Source organism: Electrophorus electricus, chromosome 21 (assembly GCF_041902795.1).
Source record: "Electrophorus electricus isolate QZ-2024a chromosome 21, ASM4190279v1, whole genome shotgun sequence".
NCBI classification, from domain to species: Eukaryota; Metazoa; Chordata; class Actinopteri; order Gymnotiformes; family Gymnotidae; genus Electrophorus; species Electrophorus electricus.
The window spans coordinates 17,752,445-17,772,500 of NC_137517.1; the positions used below are offsets into that span (position 1 = coordinate 17,752,445).

Consider the following 20,056-nt stretch of genomic DNA (forward strand, 5'->3'; position numbering starts at 1 on the left):
TCTCACGCGGACTGTCCTCCGCACAGATTGGTAACGGTTATAGAGACGTCGGCGTTCCTGTCAACGCTTTTCTGAAGTAGGACAGCTCAAGATATTGTACCAACCAGAATCACTGGATAGTCTAATAACTTTCAGACATAAGCCTCCATATTATTGGAATTAACAAATAGGTTAGATAGACCTTATGATAGACCTTATGTATTTTGTACTTCTAGGTATCAGCATTGATTCCTGTATTCTACAATATTCTAGTTCATTGGTATGTTGAATTTTAGCCTACTGTACTGTAATAGGATATTCTATGAGTAAATGACAAAGCACTTTTGTAAATCGCTCTAGATAAGAGCGTCTGCTAAATGTCGTAAATGTAACGATAAATGTAAATGTAATTTCAGCTATATACAAGTACACAGCAAAAACGAAACAATGTTTCTCCAGGACCATGGATCTAACATAAAGCAAGTGCAACAGACAACACACTACATGAGTGCAAACAATACAATACAGTGAAATAATGTCATACAATAAGCACAGGACAGGAACAATACACAATGAACAGACAGTGCCTTTATTTTGACCAGTACACAGTACTGGGAATATGTAAAGTGGGTTGTGCATAGGAGTCAGTGACATGCTATACTGAACATAGCAGTCACTGGTAGCAGCCAGAACAGTTCAGAGTACTGTGCTGATTTAGTACAGTACTCTGTGCAAGACTGCAAAAGGAGTGCATATGTGTGTGAAGTTTGACTTCAGCAACTTCTCCAATACAAAACCTGTGTGTGCGACTGTGTATAAGCGCGTGTGTGCGCGACTGTGTATAAGCATGTCTGTGTGTGCAACTGTGTACAAGCGTGTGTTTGTGTGTGTGCACGCGTGTGTGTGCATGACTGTATATAAGCATGTGTGTGTGTGTGTGTGTGTGTGTGTGTGTGTGTGTATGTGTGTGTGTGTATAGAAGTGTTCATTTGTTTGGAATTGGAGTTAGCCAGAGTTCAGGAGTCTGATGGCTTCTGGGAAGAAGCTGTTGCACAGTCTAGAGGTGAGGGAGCGGATGTTGTGGTACCTTTTTCCAGATGGCAAAAGGGTGAACAGTTTATGTGAGGGGTGCATGGGGTCTTCCACATTGCTGGTGGCTTTTCGGATGCAACGTGTTGATGGAGGACAGAGAGACCCCAATGATCTTCTCAGCTGTTCTCACTATTCTCTGAAGGGTCTTGCGGTCAAAGACGGTGCAGTTCCCAAACCAGGTAGTGATGCAGTGATGCAGAAAGAGGAGGAGGTCCACGTCCCAGTCTTTCTCGTGCGGCAAACAAAACGTTCTCAGCTTGGCCTTTAAGGTTTGGCTAAATCTTTCTAAAGCACCCTGGGATTCAGGAAGGTAGGCGCTAGATACGCTAGATAAGGAGATGTTTATTTTGTAGAGGGGTGATGTCAGGAGATGACAACATAATAAAAATAACATATTGGGGCAGTGGGAGCTCAGTGGTTAATGTGCTTGAGTTGTAGTTAGAAAGCTGCTGGTTCAAGCCCCACCACTGCCAGGTTCCCAGTGTTGGGCTCTTGAAGATGGCCTGTAATCCTCAGTTGCTCAAGTTGTACTCAGTCATAGTTGTAAGTTGCTTTGGATAAAAGTGTCAGCTAAATGCCATAAATGTAAAGACTGAAGGAGGTGTGTTGGAACCTCCCGTTCTGGAGATGTTCCCTCTACCCAGCTGTCTAGTCATCACAGTTTGGTCCTTGTTCAAGTCTCTCAGATCCTTACACTTGCTAATTTTTCCTGCTTCCAACACATGGAAATAAAGCCCTGCCTGTTCACTGGATGTCTAATATACCCACCCCAGTTCCTCCTGAATTTCCTTACTGGGATGATGTATCTGATCATCAGTGCCACTCCATCTTACAGCAGGGGTAGACTTCACTACCCAGTGAACTATACCAGTTTCACATTAAAGCTGAGGAGAGTCAGTGTGAAGTAATGTGTAAAACATTAATCTGTTGTCTAGTTGTTGATTACTTAAAATCTAAAGTCTGTTATGAAATACACTGAGATAGTGTTTCTTTGGCTGCTGAATATCTCATCTGACATCAGTGTAATGATAATGAACACAATTTATTTGGTTGTTATTTATTTAACTAGAACATAAAAAAGTAAACTAGTCCAACAAAGTAAAAGATCATTAAAATAAATGAGAATATTCTAACATTGGAATAAATGACACACAATAGTAACATGTGCTTAAAAGTGAAAACATTACTGCACGATGCTTCATATAAACTGGTTATCAGCTGGCAGTAAGTTAGCAGAGTTCAAACATTCAATCTCATGTGAAATGACTTCAAGCAAACAGAACAATGTCCTTCCATCTTCAGTATTTTCCTTTAGACTCTCACTCCTCTGAGACTGCATTCTGGCTTCTGGTTTCAGTCAGAGCTGTAGAAAAACATTAAACACAGAAATCAAAGTGTAGGTGTTAGAAAACTCCCCCTGGTGTTATTGGATTATCATTTAATAAATGTTTATTGTGGTCTTGGTCTTGTAGTTCAGAGAAGGAAAAAAAGCGTGTCTTGTCTCCAACGCAAGCAACGTGTCGACATTGTCAATGATTGTGGGGAGAAAATCAGTATTTTATTAAACCAGCATATAAAATAGTTTTAAATGTCTGTTTACAAAAGTATAAACTATATAAAACCTTTAAGTTGTTGGTGGTTGTGGTTCCCATGGTAACCTGTACTGTTTTGTTTTCATTCATCTCTCTGCTCTGTCGTGACTGTGTGTTGTTTGGCTCTAGTTAGTGTGTGTATTTACACTCATGTTTCTTTTAGTATTTGCTGTCTTGCCTAAAGTAACATTTTCTGGTTCCAGTCATTGTTCTCTTCACTCTTGTTTTTAACTACTGGTTTCATGACCATGTGCTGCTTTTATAAACCATGATTTTTATGGATTACACATAACAGACACTTTACTGTCATGTGTCCTGCTTGTCTTAGCAGTATTAAGAGTCATGACAGAGTGGTGAAAGTCATACAAACACAGAGAAGAAAGACCAACCTTACGATGCGCTTTCAGATTCAAACAAATGTAAGATTGTTTCCTCTTTTCTTCCAGTGTGTGTAATGTGTGTCTAAGAGGAAGAGTTCTTACCGTGAGCTCTGTAGCATTTGACCCCCAGCACGATGGACACTAGCAGATATGGAGAGACTGCCAGTAGACTACTGAGCAGACTGAGGATGGAGAGTGGAGCTTCTGAATGGGACAGAGCTGATCTCACACACACACACACACACACACACACACACACACACACACACACACACACACACACACACACACACACACAGAATTAATCACAGCTGAAGAGCTACAGTGCTTCTGTGACTCTGCAGAGCATTGAGGGTGAGGGATGGGATACCGACGTGAGCCGTGTGAACAAAGACGTTTATTTTAAACAGATGAAAAACATGAACAGCTACAAACAAGAAGCAACATGACGAAACATGGAAGTGATCATAATAGAATGGAATGATAAAAAATAAAATTAAACAAAATAAAAATATAAACCAAAGAAAACTGACTCACTGCAAACAAGCTGTATAACTTAATTCATTCATTTATTCATGTAACCACACAACCACTTTACAAAAATTGTAATATCACACTACACAGAATCTGTTGCATTGTTTATTTTAACTGGGTAATAATAAAAGGCTGTGTGTGAGTGAGAGGAGTTATTTATGTGCTGCTGCATATTTGCTCTGCTACAGTTAAAACTAAACTGAGCAGCAAATCCAAAGAGTTTGTAGGAGCAGGTTTTCTACAAAAGGGAATCACACAACAATGGACGCTTAACACTTTCTTGTCTAAATAATAATGATTCATATAGTAAAATATCCAGTCAGGCATAATTATATCAACTCAGCTCTCACAGATTACCAACACCATGTTTTCTATTAATATAGTCTGTCAACTGATACTCACCAGTAAACAGACCTAAATCTACCACACAAGTCACTGCTGTCTGGTCCTGTACATGTTTTAATGTTGAATAAATCCATTAATTCAGAATCACATAAATCATGTCATGTAGCAGATATGACAGCTTCCTGTTATTCAGGAAATCAGACATTTTATGATCTGGTTTGTCCTGTTTCTACTAAAATTTTATTGACTGCTTCCATCTAGTGGCCAATATGTGCACATGTCCAAGACTCCCCAGTACATGTAGTGACAATCTAATGACGTTCTAATGACAATCTACTGATATTTCATATTTTTGCTGAAAATATCACTGATAAATTTTATTTCTATGGTGGTTATAGACCGTAAACTGGTCCTCACCAGTAACATTTACCCAGAGTGCATCATTGTAGTGTGTGTAGTAGACTGGGTTTCCTCTGCCAGCTCTGCACCAGTACTGGCCTCCATCAGAGGGCGCCACTGAGCTGATGTTGTAGGAGTTTGCTGCAGTGTTGGTCTCATTCTCAGGGTTCTGTGTGTGTCTGGACCAGTAAAAGCTCCATCCAGCAGGCTGGTCCAGCTTACAGTGCAGAGTCACTGGGTTTCCCACCAGTGCAGCTCCTGTAAGGCTTGATGTGAGTTCAGGTGTGGGTTTAACTATTGATGGAGATGAAACACACAGTTCAGAATATGCAATGACAGAGTGCATAGAGATATCTATGAAATGACTAACATTCTCATATTAAAAATAGATGAAGTATTTCAGTATTTTAAACATTTTAAAATAAAAACAATAGATTCTCAGTAACATGGTGTAGCAGTAGTGAAGCAGTAGATTAATCAACAGACTTTTAATTAACTGTTTATGTCAGATTTGTTTATATTCTGATTAATTCAGTTGTTTTCACTTAATTTAAATTGTCCAAGTTCATATCTGTAGATGTTAATGTCATGATTAGTCCCTCCCAGGTTCTATCTTGCGTGGTTTCCCTGTCTTGTGTGTTTTGGTTCCATACCTTTAGTTTAATTTTCCTCCTACCCTCATTTGATTGCTTGCACGTGTCCCTTGTTTTTACCTTTTGGTTCTTGTATTTAAACCCTGTCTTGATCCTGGTGTTTTTGCTGTTCATTATTAGGCTTGAATGTGTTTGGTTGTTTTAATGTTTTTGGAAAGCCCGTAAGTTTTCACTCCTTGCCTTTGTGTTATCTTAGCCTCCTTGTTCCCTAGTCTTTGTTACCCCTCTGGACTTTGAGATGGGGTTGGGTCATGATTACACTCCAACTCATTCACATGTAAGTGTGATGGTCTCTCTACTGAATATTTTTGTACAATTATACTGCACATTCAGAACCAGCTCAGGCTCCATTGTAGAAGTAATTAAATTCTGCTTTTATGTTCACCTCTCAATAAGATCATGTGTTGGAATCTTATAAAACCTACTAAAACTGAACACTGGCTGCTGGTTACTGAGAAGTACACGTCTCTCTGCTCCAGACTATGTGAGGTCACTGTGTTCTCTCTTCTTCAGCACAGAAGGGGGCGCTATTAGTGAGATCAGGTCTTGTAGTGCAGGGGGGAAACAAATGCCTTTAAAGTAGGGCTGTCAAAATAAAAGTCCTGTAGGACCACAGTACAGCCCTGTTCAGTGTTTCACCTGCTCTAACAGAGCTCACTCATTGTTATAAATTTGTGCATCACTTTTAAGATCCATTATAAGTTTGTAATGACATCGGAACACTAAGGTAACAAGAAAAGAAGCACGTTTGCATTTCAGTTCCAGTATCATGTAATGTAACTGTAATTACAGTACAGGTCTAATACCATGTAGTGTAACTGTAATTACAGTACAACCCCAATACCATGTAATGTAACAGTAATTACGGTACAACTGTAATACCATGCAGTGGAACTGTAATTACAGTACAGCTCTAATACAATGTAGTGTAACTGTAATTACTGTACATCTATAATTTCCTTTTTGCCTAGTAAACACAATACATGGAGCATGTATTATGATGCTGAATACAAATAGTGTAAATTATTTAACAAACAATAATTTAAGTTAATAAAATAGACATTACATTTATGAAATGACAGTAATCTTACCATGTACAGTGAGGGTAACAGTGTTACTGTACTGTGATGCTGTTGGTCTGTAATATTGTGCTCCTCTACACCGGTACTGATCCCCATTAACTACAGCATCTCCACTGATGGTGAGAGTGTCTCTGTTTACAGTGTAAAACACAGACTGAAACACTGTACTCCACTGACTCTGTGCTTTTTTCTTACACCACTGATATGCCCACCAAACATAACCCTGAACCTCACACTTCAGAGTGACTGACTCTCCAGTGAACACAGGACTCTGAGACTCCACAGTCAGTGTAGTTGTGGGTAAATCTGTAGAAAGAGTTGGAGAACACTGCATGTTAAAGCTGACTGACCCCAATGTCTTCCTGGAGTCACTCTGTATTTACATATATTATAACAAACAGGTTAGACCCACGATGCTGCGTTCTAATGTGTTAATCACTGTGTTTTGTGGAGATTATCTGGAGATTATGTGGGATCTGATTGTGATTGGAGTGTAAAATGTGAACTCATGAGTGTGAGTCGCTTAATTATTCCATCCAGTAACACCTTGGACACTTTGTCCAGTAATGGGAAACTTGTAATTGGGACTGTGATGCTCTTTTATGTCACTTAAACAGTTTTGTAACAGCAGTGTAAAAGCACAGTTATAGTTTCAGTTTTGCCCTCAGCAAGTGACTGAATGCATGTGGACTCAGTGTATATTATGCTACTGACTACAAAGAGTTTATTTGAACAAAAGGTTTACATTTAGTTCAAGTTTAATTTTCATTAAATCACAGTGATCTTATCATGCGCTATGAGAGAAATAGTCCAAACTCACCTGACACAGTTAATGGAACAGCATTACTGATCTCTGAGCTCTGAGAGTCTCTTCCCCTGTACCCGCTGCAGGTGTATGTACCACTGTCATACTGTGTAACAGAGCTGATCATGTATGGATTGTATGTGGTGTGTGGGTAGGAATTGTTGCCATCCTTATACCAGCTGTATGTCCACCCAGTGTCTCCTTCTAGCCGTATGTCACATCTGAGAGTCACAGTCTCTCCTCTGAACACGTGATTATCAGGACTTACACTCACAACAGCTTTAGGATGACCTGCAGAAACATTAAACATTTGAATTCTTCATGCAGTTACTTTAAAAACAAATAAATTGCACAGATCTAAATCTAAATCTATCACATATGTCACTGTTGTCTGGTCCGGAACATGTTTTTAATACTAAATAAATCCAATAATTATAAAATACATATTATAAAATGGTAAAGGTGTAAATGAATAAATTTTAAATAGCAAATTTTCCAAAAATATCTAACGACATCATTCCATGTTTCATGAAAAAGCTGACTAGACTTAATAATGGCAGTTTGGGTTTTATCCAAGGACATTACAGTCAATGTCAGAAGAAAGAACAATAACACACTCCACTTTAGTTATTTACCTTCACAGCTGTTTTTAAAATCATATTACACAGAGTGGATTAACATTAATATATAAATCAAACTTGTACATAAAATATAGAAAAAGTAAACAATATAAATCACCTTGAGCAAGTCCAGCTTGAACAAATGAAGTCAGCACTATGAACATAAAAACAGGGAACATATGAATATGAACAATGAAATAATTAATTTATTAAAAAACACATCAGAGCAAAACATTTTAGACACAATTAAAATAAAAGTATTTATAATTGTTCATTTAAATAAAACCATCTTAACATTCTGGTTAACACTGTATAATTGTTCATCTAACCTACGCTTCAAAGGGATTGGGGAACCTGACTGATGTTTTCACAAACTTCCAATAAAAGGTGAAAGAAATGAATCTTTCATGATAAAACATGTTTAGAGAATGTTAGAGTGCTGAAGGTTTTGAACACAAGGGGGCGTCTGTGATTTATGTTTCTGTGGGCAGTGGTGTGTGCTGTGGGATGAGCAGATTCACTATTGCTGGCATCACATGGAATCACATGGAAATGAAATCCAGGCTGGAAACAGAAACAGAAATCAGGTGAATGCGGCGATGCTCGGGATCGTGACACTGATTCGCTAATCTGCTGAATTTGTGAATCTGTTTCTGAGATTCATGTATGGCCTTAAATTATTAAATAGTCATGCAATATTAATGGGAGAAAATAAAAGGTTTTGTGAGCTGTTCCAGGACTGTAGAACTGTTGTTTTGCATCTCCCCATTTCTGCTGATAACATGAAGCACTGAAAAAGAATCCAGTGGAGTTGTGTGTGTGCCGTCTCATATTCGTGTGGTAGTGGATCCTTTGTTAGGGGGTAGGTGTTGGTGTTCCTGGTTGAATGAGTCTGAGGAGTAGGTCCTTTGTTAGGGGTGGTAGGTGTTGTTTTTCCTGGTTGAGTGAGTGTGAGGAGTGGGTCCTTTGTTGGGAGGTTTTGTCTGTGAATTGAGCTTGTGTTCAGCAGCGAGACTGAGGTTGGTGCTACAGCTGAGTTACTGGGTCAGTGTTCAGCTGTGTGTGTTGTGGTTCATGTCACAGGGTTTCCTTTCATATCTATAAAATGAAGAGTCTCTCTTGTGTCATACAGCCAGACTATGTTGGTCAAGATCATTCTTCCCTCTCTTAATATAAGTGTGTCCGTTTATATTACAAAAATGTTTTGGTCATTTCCTGCTGATCATCACCTTACTTTATTGTTTACTCACATTACATTTGTTGAAGTTACAGTATTTTTACACATTTAGTCCGTTAAAATCTTAATATACACAGTAGGTTACATTGTTCCATCACACTGTTGTAGTTATTAATTTACACAAACACACAAAACAGTCCAAGCAGTGGATGTTATCTGCTGATTTTCTACCGGGTTTGTTTGTAGTGAACTGAACTGTTTCAACACCACATAGCATGTAGGTTTTCCCACTCATATCTGTGGTCATTCTTTGGGTTTGTTGTACTCTACGGACTTCTCAATTCCTAAATTATGTTGGTATGATCCAAATCCCAAATATACAGACTGTCAAGTTTCTATAGTGATAGTGATGTCATGGCTGTCAACCCTGTGCAGGTAGTTATGAATCTTGGGGTTCTTCTTCACCCCACACTTTCACTTGAACCTCATGTTAGATCCCTCACTAAATCTGTTTATTTCTCCTCTAAAACCCTACTCCATGGTTTCAGTAGCTCTAGTGTTGATCATTGTAATTCTCTCTTCACTGGTCTTACTGTTAAACTCTGACAAACACATCTGCTAGAGTCGTAAGCGTCCATATGACCTCTGTGTTTCATCAGCTACACTGATGTGTAGAAGTACACTGGTAACTGGTCTGTTCCCATTTTGAGTACAAACATGTACAAGAACTTCTCCTCCTGCTCTCCAGCCCAGTACATCAAACAGAACCCTTTCCATAACACATCTGGATACAGTGAGAACACCTGAGCACATGGAAGTGAAACTCTGATCCTCCCTTCTGAGGGAACTACACAACTAACTCACATAATCTCATCAGTCAGGATCCTCAGACTGCACATTACCAACTTAATACAGCACCTCTGACTCTAATGAAGACATAAAGAGAACATTTACTCACAGAGCACCACAGGGAGTGGACTGAGCGCCATGCTGTCCCAGTAATGATGGACAAACTGAGTGACTGTGTGTGTTAAAGACTCATCACTTCCTGTGTTCTCTAGTCAAAGCACACTTCTGAGAAAGAGAGAAATACTGAGAGATAGACATAGAGCGAGGGGGCAGAGAGAGAGAGAGAGAGAGAGAGAGAGAGAGAGAGAGAGAGAGAGAGAGAGAAGAGGCCATGGTTTCCATTTTTCAGACTGTGTGGTTCCAGTTCTTTCCTCTTTCCATAATGATCTTACATTTTACTTCTCTATCTCAAAGACACACACACACACACACACACACACACACACACACACACACACACACACACACACACACACACACACACACACACACACTTTACACACTTTAACACCAGATCCATGCAAACTCAACACAAAGTTTGTGGAGAGTAGAAAAGAGAATGTGCAGGTGAAAGAAGAGAGAATTAAGTCTGATTCTGCACACTTTAAATGAATATTATTAAACACCACTGAGTATCAGTAACATGAAGTAGAGAGCAGGTCACTATTTATCACCTCTAACAGTCCATAACACCCACCACCCTGCACTTCCTCCCTCTGCTACACAGCTGAAATAAAACAGAAACCACAACACTCACCTCCCTCTGAGCTCATGCCTCCATTTATGTTATTTCTGTTTGTGTGTGTGCGTGTGTGTATTAGGGTGCATGTGTGTTTGTGCGTGCATATGTGTTTGTGCTTGCGTGTGTGTGTGCGTGCATGTGTGTTTGTGTGTGTGTGTGTGTGTACGGGTGCGTATTTGGGTGCATTAGTGTTTGTGCATGCATGTGTGTGTGTGTGTGTGTGTGTGCGTGTATGTGTGTGTGTGTGTGCGCATGCGCGCGCATGTGTGTGTGTGACGTGTGTGTGTGTGTGTGTGTGCGTGCGCGCGCGCGTGCACGTGCGTGTGTGTGTGTGTCTGTGTGTGCATGTGCATGTGTGTGTTTGTGTGTGTGTGTGTGTATGTTTGTGTGTGTGTGTGTGTGTGTGTGTGTGTGTGTGTGTGTGAGTGTGTGTGTGTGTGTGTGTGTGTATCCAGGGGATGTTTTGGGGTATTAATAATCTATTGCTTCTACAGAGTCTTTGTTGTTGTTTCTGAGACACAGAGGTACATAAATATGAGTGATGGATGGTAACTGCAGGGTTGATGTTAAAGATAGTAGATAAGTATTTGGACACGTGTTTGAGGCCCCATTTACTCTTGACCTCACTGTGCTGAGATGCCTCTTGTGGCTCTCAGTGGTACTACATTTTATATCCTTCTATTTACCCTTCACAAAACTTAGAATAGAACATATCATCAGCTCTATCATACAGGTGTACAGCTCTATGTTACAGGTGTACAACTCTATCATACACGTCTTAGTATTTTGATGCCTTTTATATAATTAAATCATTCCAATCCTTTCATGTCATTTACACGTGTGTTGTAAGAGTGAGCAAGTCTTGTTTCCCTGTGATGTAGAGCTGGTGTGTGTTTCACTCAGTGGTCTGCAGACGTGTGTACAGGGCCTGATTCCCTGACTTTTATTAATGATATAGTTAATCAGGACTTTTTTTAATGGTATAGTTAATGTGGTCTTTTATTACCAGTAAGGTTAATGGGGACTTTTATTACCAGTAAGGTTAATGTGCACTTTTATTACCAGTAAGGTTAATGGGGACTTTTATTAACAGTTAACATGTGTACAGGTCCTGGTTCCTCCTCCTCCTCCTCCAGTCTCTGTTACAGTCTGAGAACCTTCAGCAAACACAGATCCAGTGCTGATAGAAACACAAGAGAAGCTCCTTATAATGGGTTTTTATTAATAATATAGTTTATGGGGACTTTTATTTACATTATAGTTAATTGGGGACTTTTATTAACAGTATCGTTAATCAAGACTTTAATTTACAAATTAGATAATTGGGGGACACGGTATAGTTAATGGGTTTTTTTAATTAATAGTAAAGATAATAGAGTAAATAGTTAATGGGGACTTTTAGATAATGGAGTATTTTATTTGTAAATGTAATGGGGACTTTTATTAACATTATGGTTAATGGGGGCTTTTATATTACCATTATAGTAATTAATCTGGACTTTCATTAATGGTGTAAGTAATGGGGACTTTTTCCTTAACATTGTAGTTATTGGGTACTTTTATTAACAGTAATTTTAATGGGGACTTTTATTAACAGTAATGTTAACAGTGAAGCGTCTTTCTCAGCCAGTTCCATCCAGCAGGTTATGCACCGGCAATCATATTATAATATTAATAATATTATTCATTATCTTTTGAAAATATTGTTTAGTTAAATACACCGTAGACACACAATAGCTTTAGCTGATTAAAAAGAAAAAAACATCCCTCTTGTCCACTGACGCCTTGTCTCGTCTCGCCTGTAATACCCTGTTCTTACCACTAGAGGGAGACAGTGCGCCATACAGATTATATCAGTTGAGTCAAACTCGTGGGGATGAACTGACGTCTCTAACGTCATTTACAGCGTTTTAGCGCTACACGACCCAAATAACGTCCTGATTTACCTCAAGAAAAGTACGAAATGCTGTTGAAGTGACGGCTTACCGCTCAGTGTTCGGTTCTCTTATAATAATCGTTGTTAATGTTAATGTGTGCTAGATTTTCTAAGTCTTATTAATGTGGTAGATTTTAAATGGCTGACTCTGTTTCCCCTTAACTTCAGCTCAGTCTTCAGCTCTCTGGAACATCAAACAAAAGGAAGAGAAAATCTAGCTCAGTGGTTAAGGTAGACTTGTAATTGGAAGGTTGCTGGTTCAACATTCATTGCCAAGTTACCATTGTTGGGCCCCTGAGCAAGACCCTTAACGCTCAACTTATACTCAGTTAACTGTACTCAGTTAAAATTGTGTGTTGCTAAATGCTGTGAAAAAATATGTTTGTTATATAGAAATCATATTCCATCATGTAGCAGTGGCTTTGATAGTATTGGCTTTTATTACACTGATTACAAACAATACAAGTGACCAATCAAAAGCTTTTAAATGAAGTTGTGTGTGCGATGGACTTTTGGTCCACTACTGAGTCCAAGTTCCTCTAAGGGACAGCAGTCACTATACAATTCCTGCAGAGTTAGAAAACCCTGTTATGTTGCAGTCGAGATATGTCTGTCCTGTCAGCAGCAAGACAGGTGATGGTAAATAAGAGTTAATGTGTCTAGAGATCATTTTATTTCCTAATGTCTTCCACACACATATTACACGGGCACATGGTGTAGTCTACTGTACAAGCAGCCGGACAGCCACACCGTTCTGATTAGAAAAACTAGAGAAAACTAAAGAAGGGTGTGTGGTTCCTGTATGGTTCACTCAGTGTAGAGGCAAATACCCTCGAGGTTCTGCACGGTAACAGTTATGGTAGATTCATTTTACATTTAGTGTGCTGGAGTACAGAAACAAACAGTGTCCGTATATGGCAATGTAACTACTTACAGTGATGAGAGAAGGTCTGATTAGCACACACACACACACAAACATATATACACACACACTCACACACACACTCACACACACACACACACACACACACACATATACACTCACACACACACACATACACTCACACACACACACACACACACACACACACACACACACACACACACACACACACACACACACACACACACACACTCAAAGGTAAAACAACAATGAAAGCCAAAGGTATCACTTTAAACTATTCAAACTCGTAAACCTGAAATCTCTGACAGATCTGGTTGACTAAACACACATCAGACTAGAGTACTTACGTCCACCCAAAATTAAATCGTGAGAGATAAAAAAAAAAGGCTTTCTCTTGAAAAACAAATTACAAATGAAAAGATTCAGGATTGTTTATGACAAACTTGTTTTGTTGCCCGATTTCAGGACTCTGCTGTACGAGTATTAAGAATCTGATTGTATATAGGATTTATTTTTTTGTGTGTGTGTGTGTGTAATTGTAAAATGTCTGTAACTCATTGTTTTGATGCTAGAATGCAAGTACTATTTTCATGTATCGTTTGCATTCCTAGCAATAGCAGAAAATATTTTTTTCATCAAAACATTACTTGAATGAGACATTGTCTAACGTTCTTTATAACATTGTATGGTGTTATACGTGTTGGCACCTCTGTATGATGAGCTGATGAACAAAATAAACATTAATTTTGAATACTAGAATCTTTCTGTGATGATGAACTGTTTCCCTTCAGCAAGACTAACCTTCTAATTCTAGACGATTTGATGAATAACGCCAGTAATAACGAAGAAGTAGAAAAGGCTTTTACAAAATATACTCATCACAGGAACCTAAACTACATGATTTTATTTAAGAACGCCAGAGAAAAGTCACAGATCAGCGTATTGGCTTTTCAGATGTATCCGGGAAATGCCAAATATTTTGTGGAATGTTTTCAAGACGCCACCTCTAGACCTTACGGGTATTTATTTGTTGGCTTGAAAGCTCAGACGCCAGAAGAGCTTCGCCTTAGGTCAAGCGTGTTTTCCTGGGTGACCCCTGCGGTGTACATTCCTAAGAAAAAAGCTTTAAAATATTGAAAAAAAAATAAAATAAAATAATTTAAAATGTCTACACGACTAAAGTCAAATGAGGGAAAAGTTCGTAGCTTGGTGAGTTTCCTAATGAATCAAAAAATTCTCCTGAGGTTTTGTCGTTGAGATGCATAGCTAACCAGGGTTCTCCAAGCATGTCACTGGGGTGAGTGTTCACTATGTATAAGCAGGGAATCGTCTCATCTTAAACCTGGGCAGCTGGTCGCACGGAACCATATCGCAAAAGATCCTCTCCAGATCACGACAGCTTCTCATTACATTCGTGAGCTCTCTGGTGTCCATGTTATTTATTTTATTGATAATCAATGAGTGTGTTGCGGCGATTGTTACTTTCCAAAATACTGTCAAAATTGGGGTAGACAACGAGATTTATGGTCCTCGGGAGCGGGTCTTTAAATCTGAGTTCCCGTCTCATATTACCCGACTTTATTAACGACAAATGCTGCCCGCAATCATCATCTGGGGATAGATTAAAAGCTATAAGGCTATATACAGCAGCGTATTCTTGCCGATTGATGGACATAGCCTGATCTTTAAGCTGTTTTCATGAAGCTTGAATTAATGAATAATATTCACAGACCACGTCCCCGGACTGAAAATTGGGTTGATACGGTTTTGCTGGATGCTGCGTTCCGTCGATATTGAGAGCGATAAACTCTGTGTCATAGTGTATAAAATTAAAAGGATTTTTATGGCAGGCTCCGCTGTAAGCCTCATTGTCAACCATCCCGATAATAAGATATATGTACACATCTCAGCAAAGGAACAAAACTGTCCCCTACTCTCTGATATTGTATAATATCCGTATATATAAACATGGTCTAAAACCCCGCGTGAATGTAGGCGGGGAACGGTGCTTCTAGCTCGTCACGTGTGAGAGGTTTATAATCCAGCCCAGAATGTGTGAAAGGTTTCCTTGAGTCCATAGCGAATAGGGTTTGTTAGTCATCAGACGAATTTTGTTTTTCACGGGTTGGTAATCTATTTTTAGATCAAGAGCTAAACTTTTTTCTGCTTATTAATTTCCTTAACCAGATGTTCTATACTCTTATAATACCCATGGTTCAAAAGAAATGTAAATACCATACCATTTTCTCCTTCTGCAGAGAGTTGAACAAAAAAGACACTTTCAGTGTCCTGCTCCTTCATCGAGTACCATGTGTACGGGTATTGCACCTCGGTGAGTGTGTCCTCCCATCCGCCTACCAACTCTATAGGTTTCAGAAATGTGTTTGTGTAGCACGAAATCTTATTATCGGGGTAAATGTCTTTGGAGGCGTTGCTCGGTAGAGTCACGTAGAATCCGTTCTTTTCAATGGTGATCGTATTATAATTTCATTTTGATTTAGCACCCCCCCCTTTTAACCTTTCACAATTTGAAAGACGTCCTCGGACGGAATCCAGGAGTTAAATTTATCGGGCCACCCAACCCACTTGATCAAGCACATCTTTCTTCAGTTCCTAGTTTTTTCATATAGATTTTTTTTTCTATTTTAAAGGCTTTGTCTTTTCCCACTAAAATCGTTTGCAGCTCCTGTTCACAAAAGGTCCCATCTATATTTTCCCCATCAGAATCCCGTAATTTGTATACATATATTGTATATTGCAAACATTCAGAAAGGGTAAAATACTCATCTGTAAAGTTCTGCTCGTACCCTTTCTCAAAATGTCTTTTTAATCATGAAATTCTGAAGGTATCGCCGACTCTAAACTTCAATCTTAGTTTTTCCACCTTTTTCGTTTGAAACATCCCATACAGGGTTTTAAACACCATGAAGGAATTTGCTTCGTTCACTTCATTTTGATTTCCTCATCACCAACCCTTTTACCGATTTCATCCACCACGGACCTTTGCAGACTCTCGACCCCTCCATAGGATCCCGGGTTTGAAGGAGTGAAATAAATATTTTTCAGCAGACGTTCAGTCATGGTGAAATGATTGAAACACAATGAAGAGAGTGCTAGAATGGATTATGGTTTTATAAACATCTTTTCAGCAAAAGAGGTTATGTTTACGTTACGTTCAATTAAAAATGAAAGCATGCAATCAAAGGTTTTATATACATCAACCTTTTCATCGTTACTTAGTTTCAAAACACATACATCTATTACATAGGTGAATATACATAATATATGCCTGTTTTTACATTCATTTGGGTTTTCAATGATATGAGAAATAACAAGACTTATATATATATATATATATATATATATATAAATATATATATATAAATATATAAATATATATAAATATATAAATATATAAATATATATAAATATATATATATATATAAATATATATAAATATATATATATAAATATATATATAAATATATATATATATATATAAAGGACAACATGTATTATTGGCTTCTGATACTAGAGAACTCCACTGACTGTTAGACTCAGGTACTACACACATCAGCATTTCCAAATTAAATAAGGATTTGGTCTTATCGGTTCTGACTCAGTTTTCATGGGTTTTACAGAACAGCGTGATCAACTCCGTCCTCAGCACTCTTTTTTTCTCGGGTGAAGGACCGGCTCTGGTGTCCAGGCGGATTCCCATTTGGCCCGAGTACCAGGGTTCAGGTTTTCGTGCAGCTTCCAGTAGTCCACGACGTCGTCGTGTACCTGCTCCTCGCACACGCTATCGTTTTTTTCTACGAACTCTTTGAGAGTGGATTTGATATTCTGTTCTTCCTGCAGGTCGGTTACCACTACCTCAGCGATTGCCTGGATCTTGCTAGAGGATGGAGGTATCTGAATGCCGCACAGCTTCAAAGCTCTGGCTAGAGTGTGTATGAACCACGGCTTGCTCAGCTTAGGTGCGTTGAGGCTGAAATAGGATTCATCCGGATCGTACAGGCATGTGTGCTGACTAGGATGGTCAATAGCACAACCGTACCAGTTTTCTCTCATATATTCATCAATAATTCTATACATCAGATTCCCAATCATAGCTCGAACGACCGCCAGCACCGATGCGTTGATGCACCCATTGGTTTTATTGTTGTTCATGTTTTCACAAAAGCTTGTTTCAGAGGGTCCACTCTCACTGTCATTCACACCTGCAAGAGCCACTTCATCATCATATGAGTTCATTGTTGGAGTACAGAATATCGTTCCTGTTTCTATACTCATCGTTTCAGGCTGTAATGCCCCGCCCCCCCCCCTATTTATATTAGATGGGCGGGGTGGGGGTGGGGTTATTGCTCACGGCAGCAACACCGGGCTCGGTTTCCCTTTGACACGTGACACTACCTTCTTTGCATGGGTATCGAATATCCACTTCAAACTTAGAGAGCCTCACTTTTAAAGAATCATTTAAACACTTGAAACATGTTTTGTTAAATAACATATCGATCAGGCTGAAATAGTTTTGCAGCATAAACCAGTTGATACATCAAAAGCTCATGAATCTCTCCCGAGATTCCCGGGGGGGGGGGGTGACTTCTTAGAGAATCAGACAATGGGAGGGAGTGGGATGGGTGAGAGGCTATTTATCAAATTTTGTCAGAACGTTTTTACTGCATGACAGGGTGAGGACTTTTGAGGAGTATTGGGTTTTGGGTTTGGTATTGGTATTGGGCTTAAATGGGGTCGTAACAGGAAAGTATTATGTATGGAGTGTTTAATGAGAATTTGAGAATGTGAAGGACTTCTGTTGGATGATTGTTTGTGTGATAAATTCGAAGATTTGGAAAACACGATGTAAGATGATTATTGAGCAATGTATAATACCAGAAACAGTGTTTAAACAGATCATGTGTGAGTTAAAAAGGTTGAAGACGATTGATAATATCAGATGGCGATTGATAATATCAGATGGCGCCGGTGAGGTCGGCTGCCGTCACGACTGCTCCGTCCACACCTGGCATCTTTTTCGCTCTTTTTGCTCTTCCCGCTACCCCTGACTTCTCCGCAGCCCTTCTCTACACACCACGGCACGTATCTCATACAGCAGAGACGCCCTTATTTCTCTTAATCTACATAGCACTCACCTCAAGCCGTCTGTAACCCCGGACCCAAGATGGCCGACGGAGATCCTGAGGGAGAACAAAGGGCGCGGCGCGAGGAAAAGGCCTCGAGGGAAGCGAGCCGGCGTCAGGAACAGGCTGAGGGCTCGGGCACACCGAGCTCCCTTACCCAGCATGCTGCTAGCCAACGTCCAGTCTCTGGATAACAAGCTAGACGACCTCCGGGCCAGGACAAAGTTCCAGAGGGACATTCGGGACTGCAATCTCCTCTGCTTCACCGAGTCGTGGCTGAACCCAGCGGTACCAAACCACGCTATCCAGCCGGCCGAGTTCTTCTCAGTTCACCGCATGGACAGGACGGCAGATTCGGGGAAGTCGAGAGGCGGCGGAGTGTGTGTGATGGTAAACAACAGCTGGTGCAACAATGCCAATGTTGTTACTCTCACCCGCTCCTGCTCACCCAACCTGGAGCTGCTCGCCCTCAAGCTTCGTCCTTTCTACCTTTCTCAGGAGTTCACCTTGGTCATCATCAACACCGTGTACATCCCACCTCAGGCCAACATGGACACTGCACTGTGTGAACTTCATGAGGCTCTCACATAGTTTCAGGCACAGCACCGGGACGCTGCACTTATCGTGGTTGGGGATTTCAACAGCGCTAACCTCAAGCGTGCAGTGCCCAACCTTTACCAGCACGTAACCTTCCCCACCAGGAGAAATAGGACACTAGACCACTGCTACACCCCATACAAGGACAGCTACAAGGCACCAGCTCATCCACCGTTTGGTAAGTCGGACCACGCCGCCATCTTCCTCCTGAAGCTCCGGTTCAGAGGGAGGTCGCGCGCTGGACAGACCAATCGGTGGCCGCTCTGCAGGACGCTCTGGATGACGCGGACTGGGACATGTTCCGGCGTAGCACTGATGATGTCAGCGAGTTTACGGAGGCAGTAGTAGGATTTATTGGGAAACTGGTGGACGACACGATCCCAAGAATCACCATCAAGAAGTTTTCCAACCAGAAGCCCTGGGTGGACAGAACCATCCGCGAGGCTCTGAACTCTCGAACTGCTGCCTACAATGCGGGGATCATCAGCGGGAACATGGACGAGTACAAGTCTGCAGCATACGGAGTGCGCAGGGCGGTGAGGGACGCGAAGCGGCGCTACGGGAAGAAACTAGAGACACAGTTCCAGCAGAGTGGCTCTAGATCCCTGTGGCAGGGACTACGGACGATCACCGACTACAGGAACCCACCCTCCGGACTGATGAGTGCGGACGAGTCTCTGGCGAACGAGCTGAATACATTCTTCACTCGCTTCGAGGCTACATCTAGTAGCGCTAATGCTAACAGCGCCAATGCTAACGGCGCTAGTGCTAACAGCGCCAATGCTAACGGTGCTGGTGCAAGTGGCACTATCGGCGCAGCCGGTGGCACATGCGCGGGGCCCACCATAGAACAGCGCCCTCTCATCATCACGGAGAGTGACGTGAGGAGAGTGTTTAAAAGGGTGAATACCAGGAAGGCGATGGGACCAGACGGTATCTGCGGGAGGGTCCTCAAAGCCTGCGCAGATCAGCTAGCCCCGGTATTCACCGACATCTTCAATCTCTCCCTGACGCTCGGTATTGTCCCGTCCAGCTTCAAGCGGTCCACCATCGTCCCCGTCCCGAAGAAACCTCGACCCTCCGACCTCAATGACTACCGCCCTGTCGCCCTCACATCAGTCGTGATGAAGTGCTTTGAAAAGCTAGTTAGAGACTTCATCACATCTTCACTGCCAGCCTCCACGGACCCACTGCAGTTTGCATACCGCCACAACCGCTCCACTGAC

At 40.7% G+C, this 20,056-nt stretch overlaps 1 protein-coding gene and 2 long non-coding RNA genes across 5 annotated transcripts; 1 reads left to right on the plus strand and 2 right to left on the minus strand.

The window, feature by feature from the left end:
• Positions 1-2,112: 2,112 nt before the first annotated feature.
• Positions 2,113-3,334, minus strand: LOC145652915 (uncharacterized). The gene is made up of 2 exons (XR_014119194.1): positions 3,146-3,334; positions 2,113-2,434 (listed from the first exon to the last, which is right to left on the minus strand). It is a non-coding gene; the product is annotated as an uncharacterized LOC145652915 (long non-coding RNA).
• Positions 3,335-3,418: 84 nt separating this feature from the next.
• LOC145653016 (high affinity immunoglobulin gamma Fc receptor I-like) lies at positions 3,419-9,647 on the minus strand. Its single transcript, XM_081704887.1, has 5 exons — positions 9,617-9,647; positions 7,600-7,635; positions 6,877-7,152; positions 6,066-6,362; positions 3,419-4,615 (listed from the first exon to the last, which is right to left on the minus strand). Exons 1-5 carry the CDS (start codon positions 9,645-9,647, stop codon positions 4,287-4,289), a joined length of 969 nt encoding a protein of 322 aa, XP_081561013.1. The 3' UTR covers positions 3,419-4,286.
• A 4,799-nt stretch (positions 9,648-14,446) lies between these two features.
• On the plus strand, positions 14,447-18,486 carry LOC113569063 (uncharacterized). Of its 3 annotated transcripts, XR_014119182.1 has the most exons (4): positions 15,015-15,213; positions 15,348-15,421; positions 16,001-16,246; positions 16,731-18,486. It is a non-coding gene; the product is annotated as an uncharacterized LOC113569063 (long non-coding RNA). The 3 variants fall into 3 exon arrangements; XR_014119184.1 differs by lacking the exons at positions 15,015-15,213; positions 16,001-16,246 and adding an exon at positions 14,447-14,503; XR_014119183.1 differs by lacking the exon at positions 16,001-16,246.
• Positions 18,487-20,056: the final 1,570 nt, after the last annotated feature.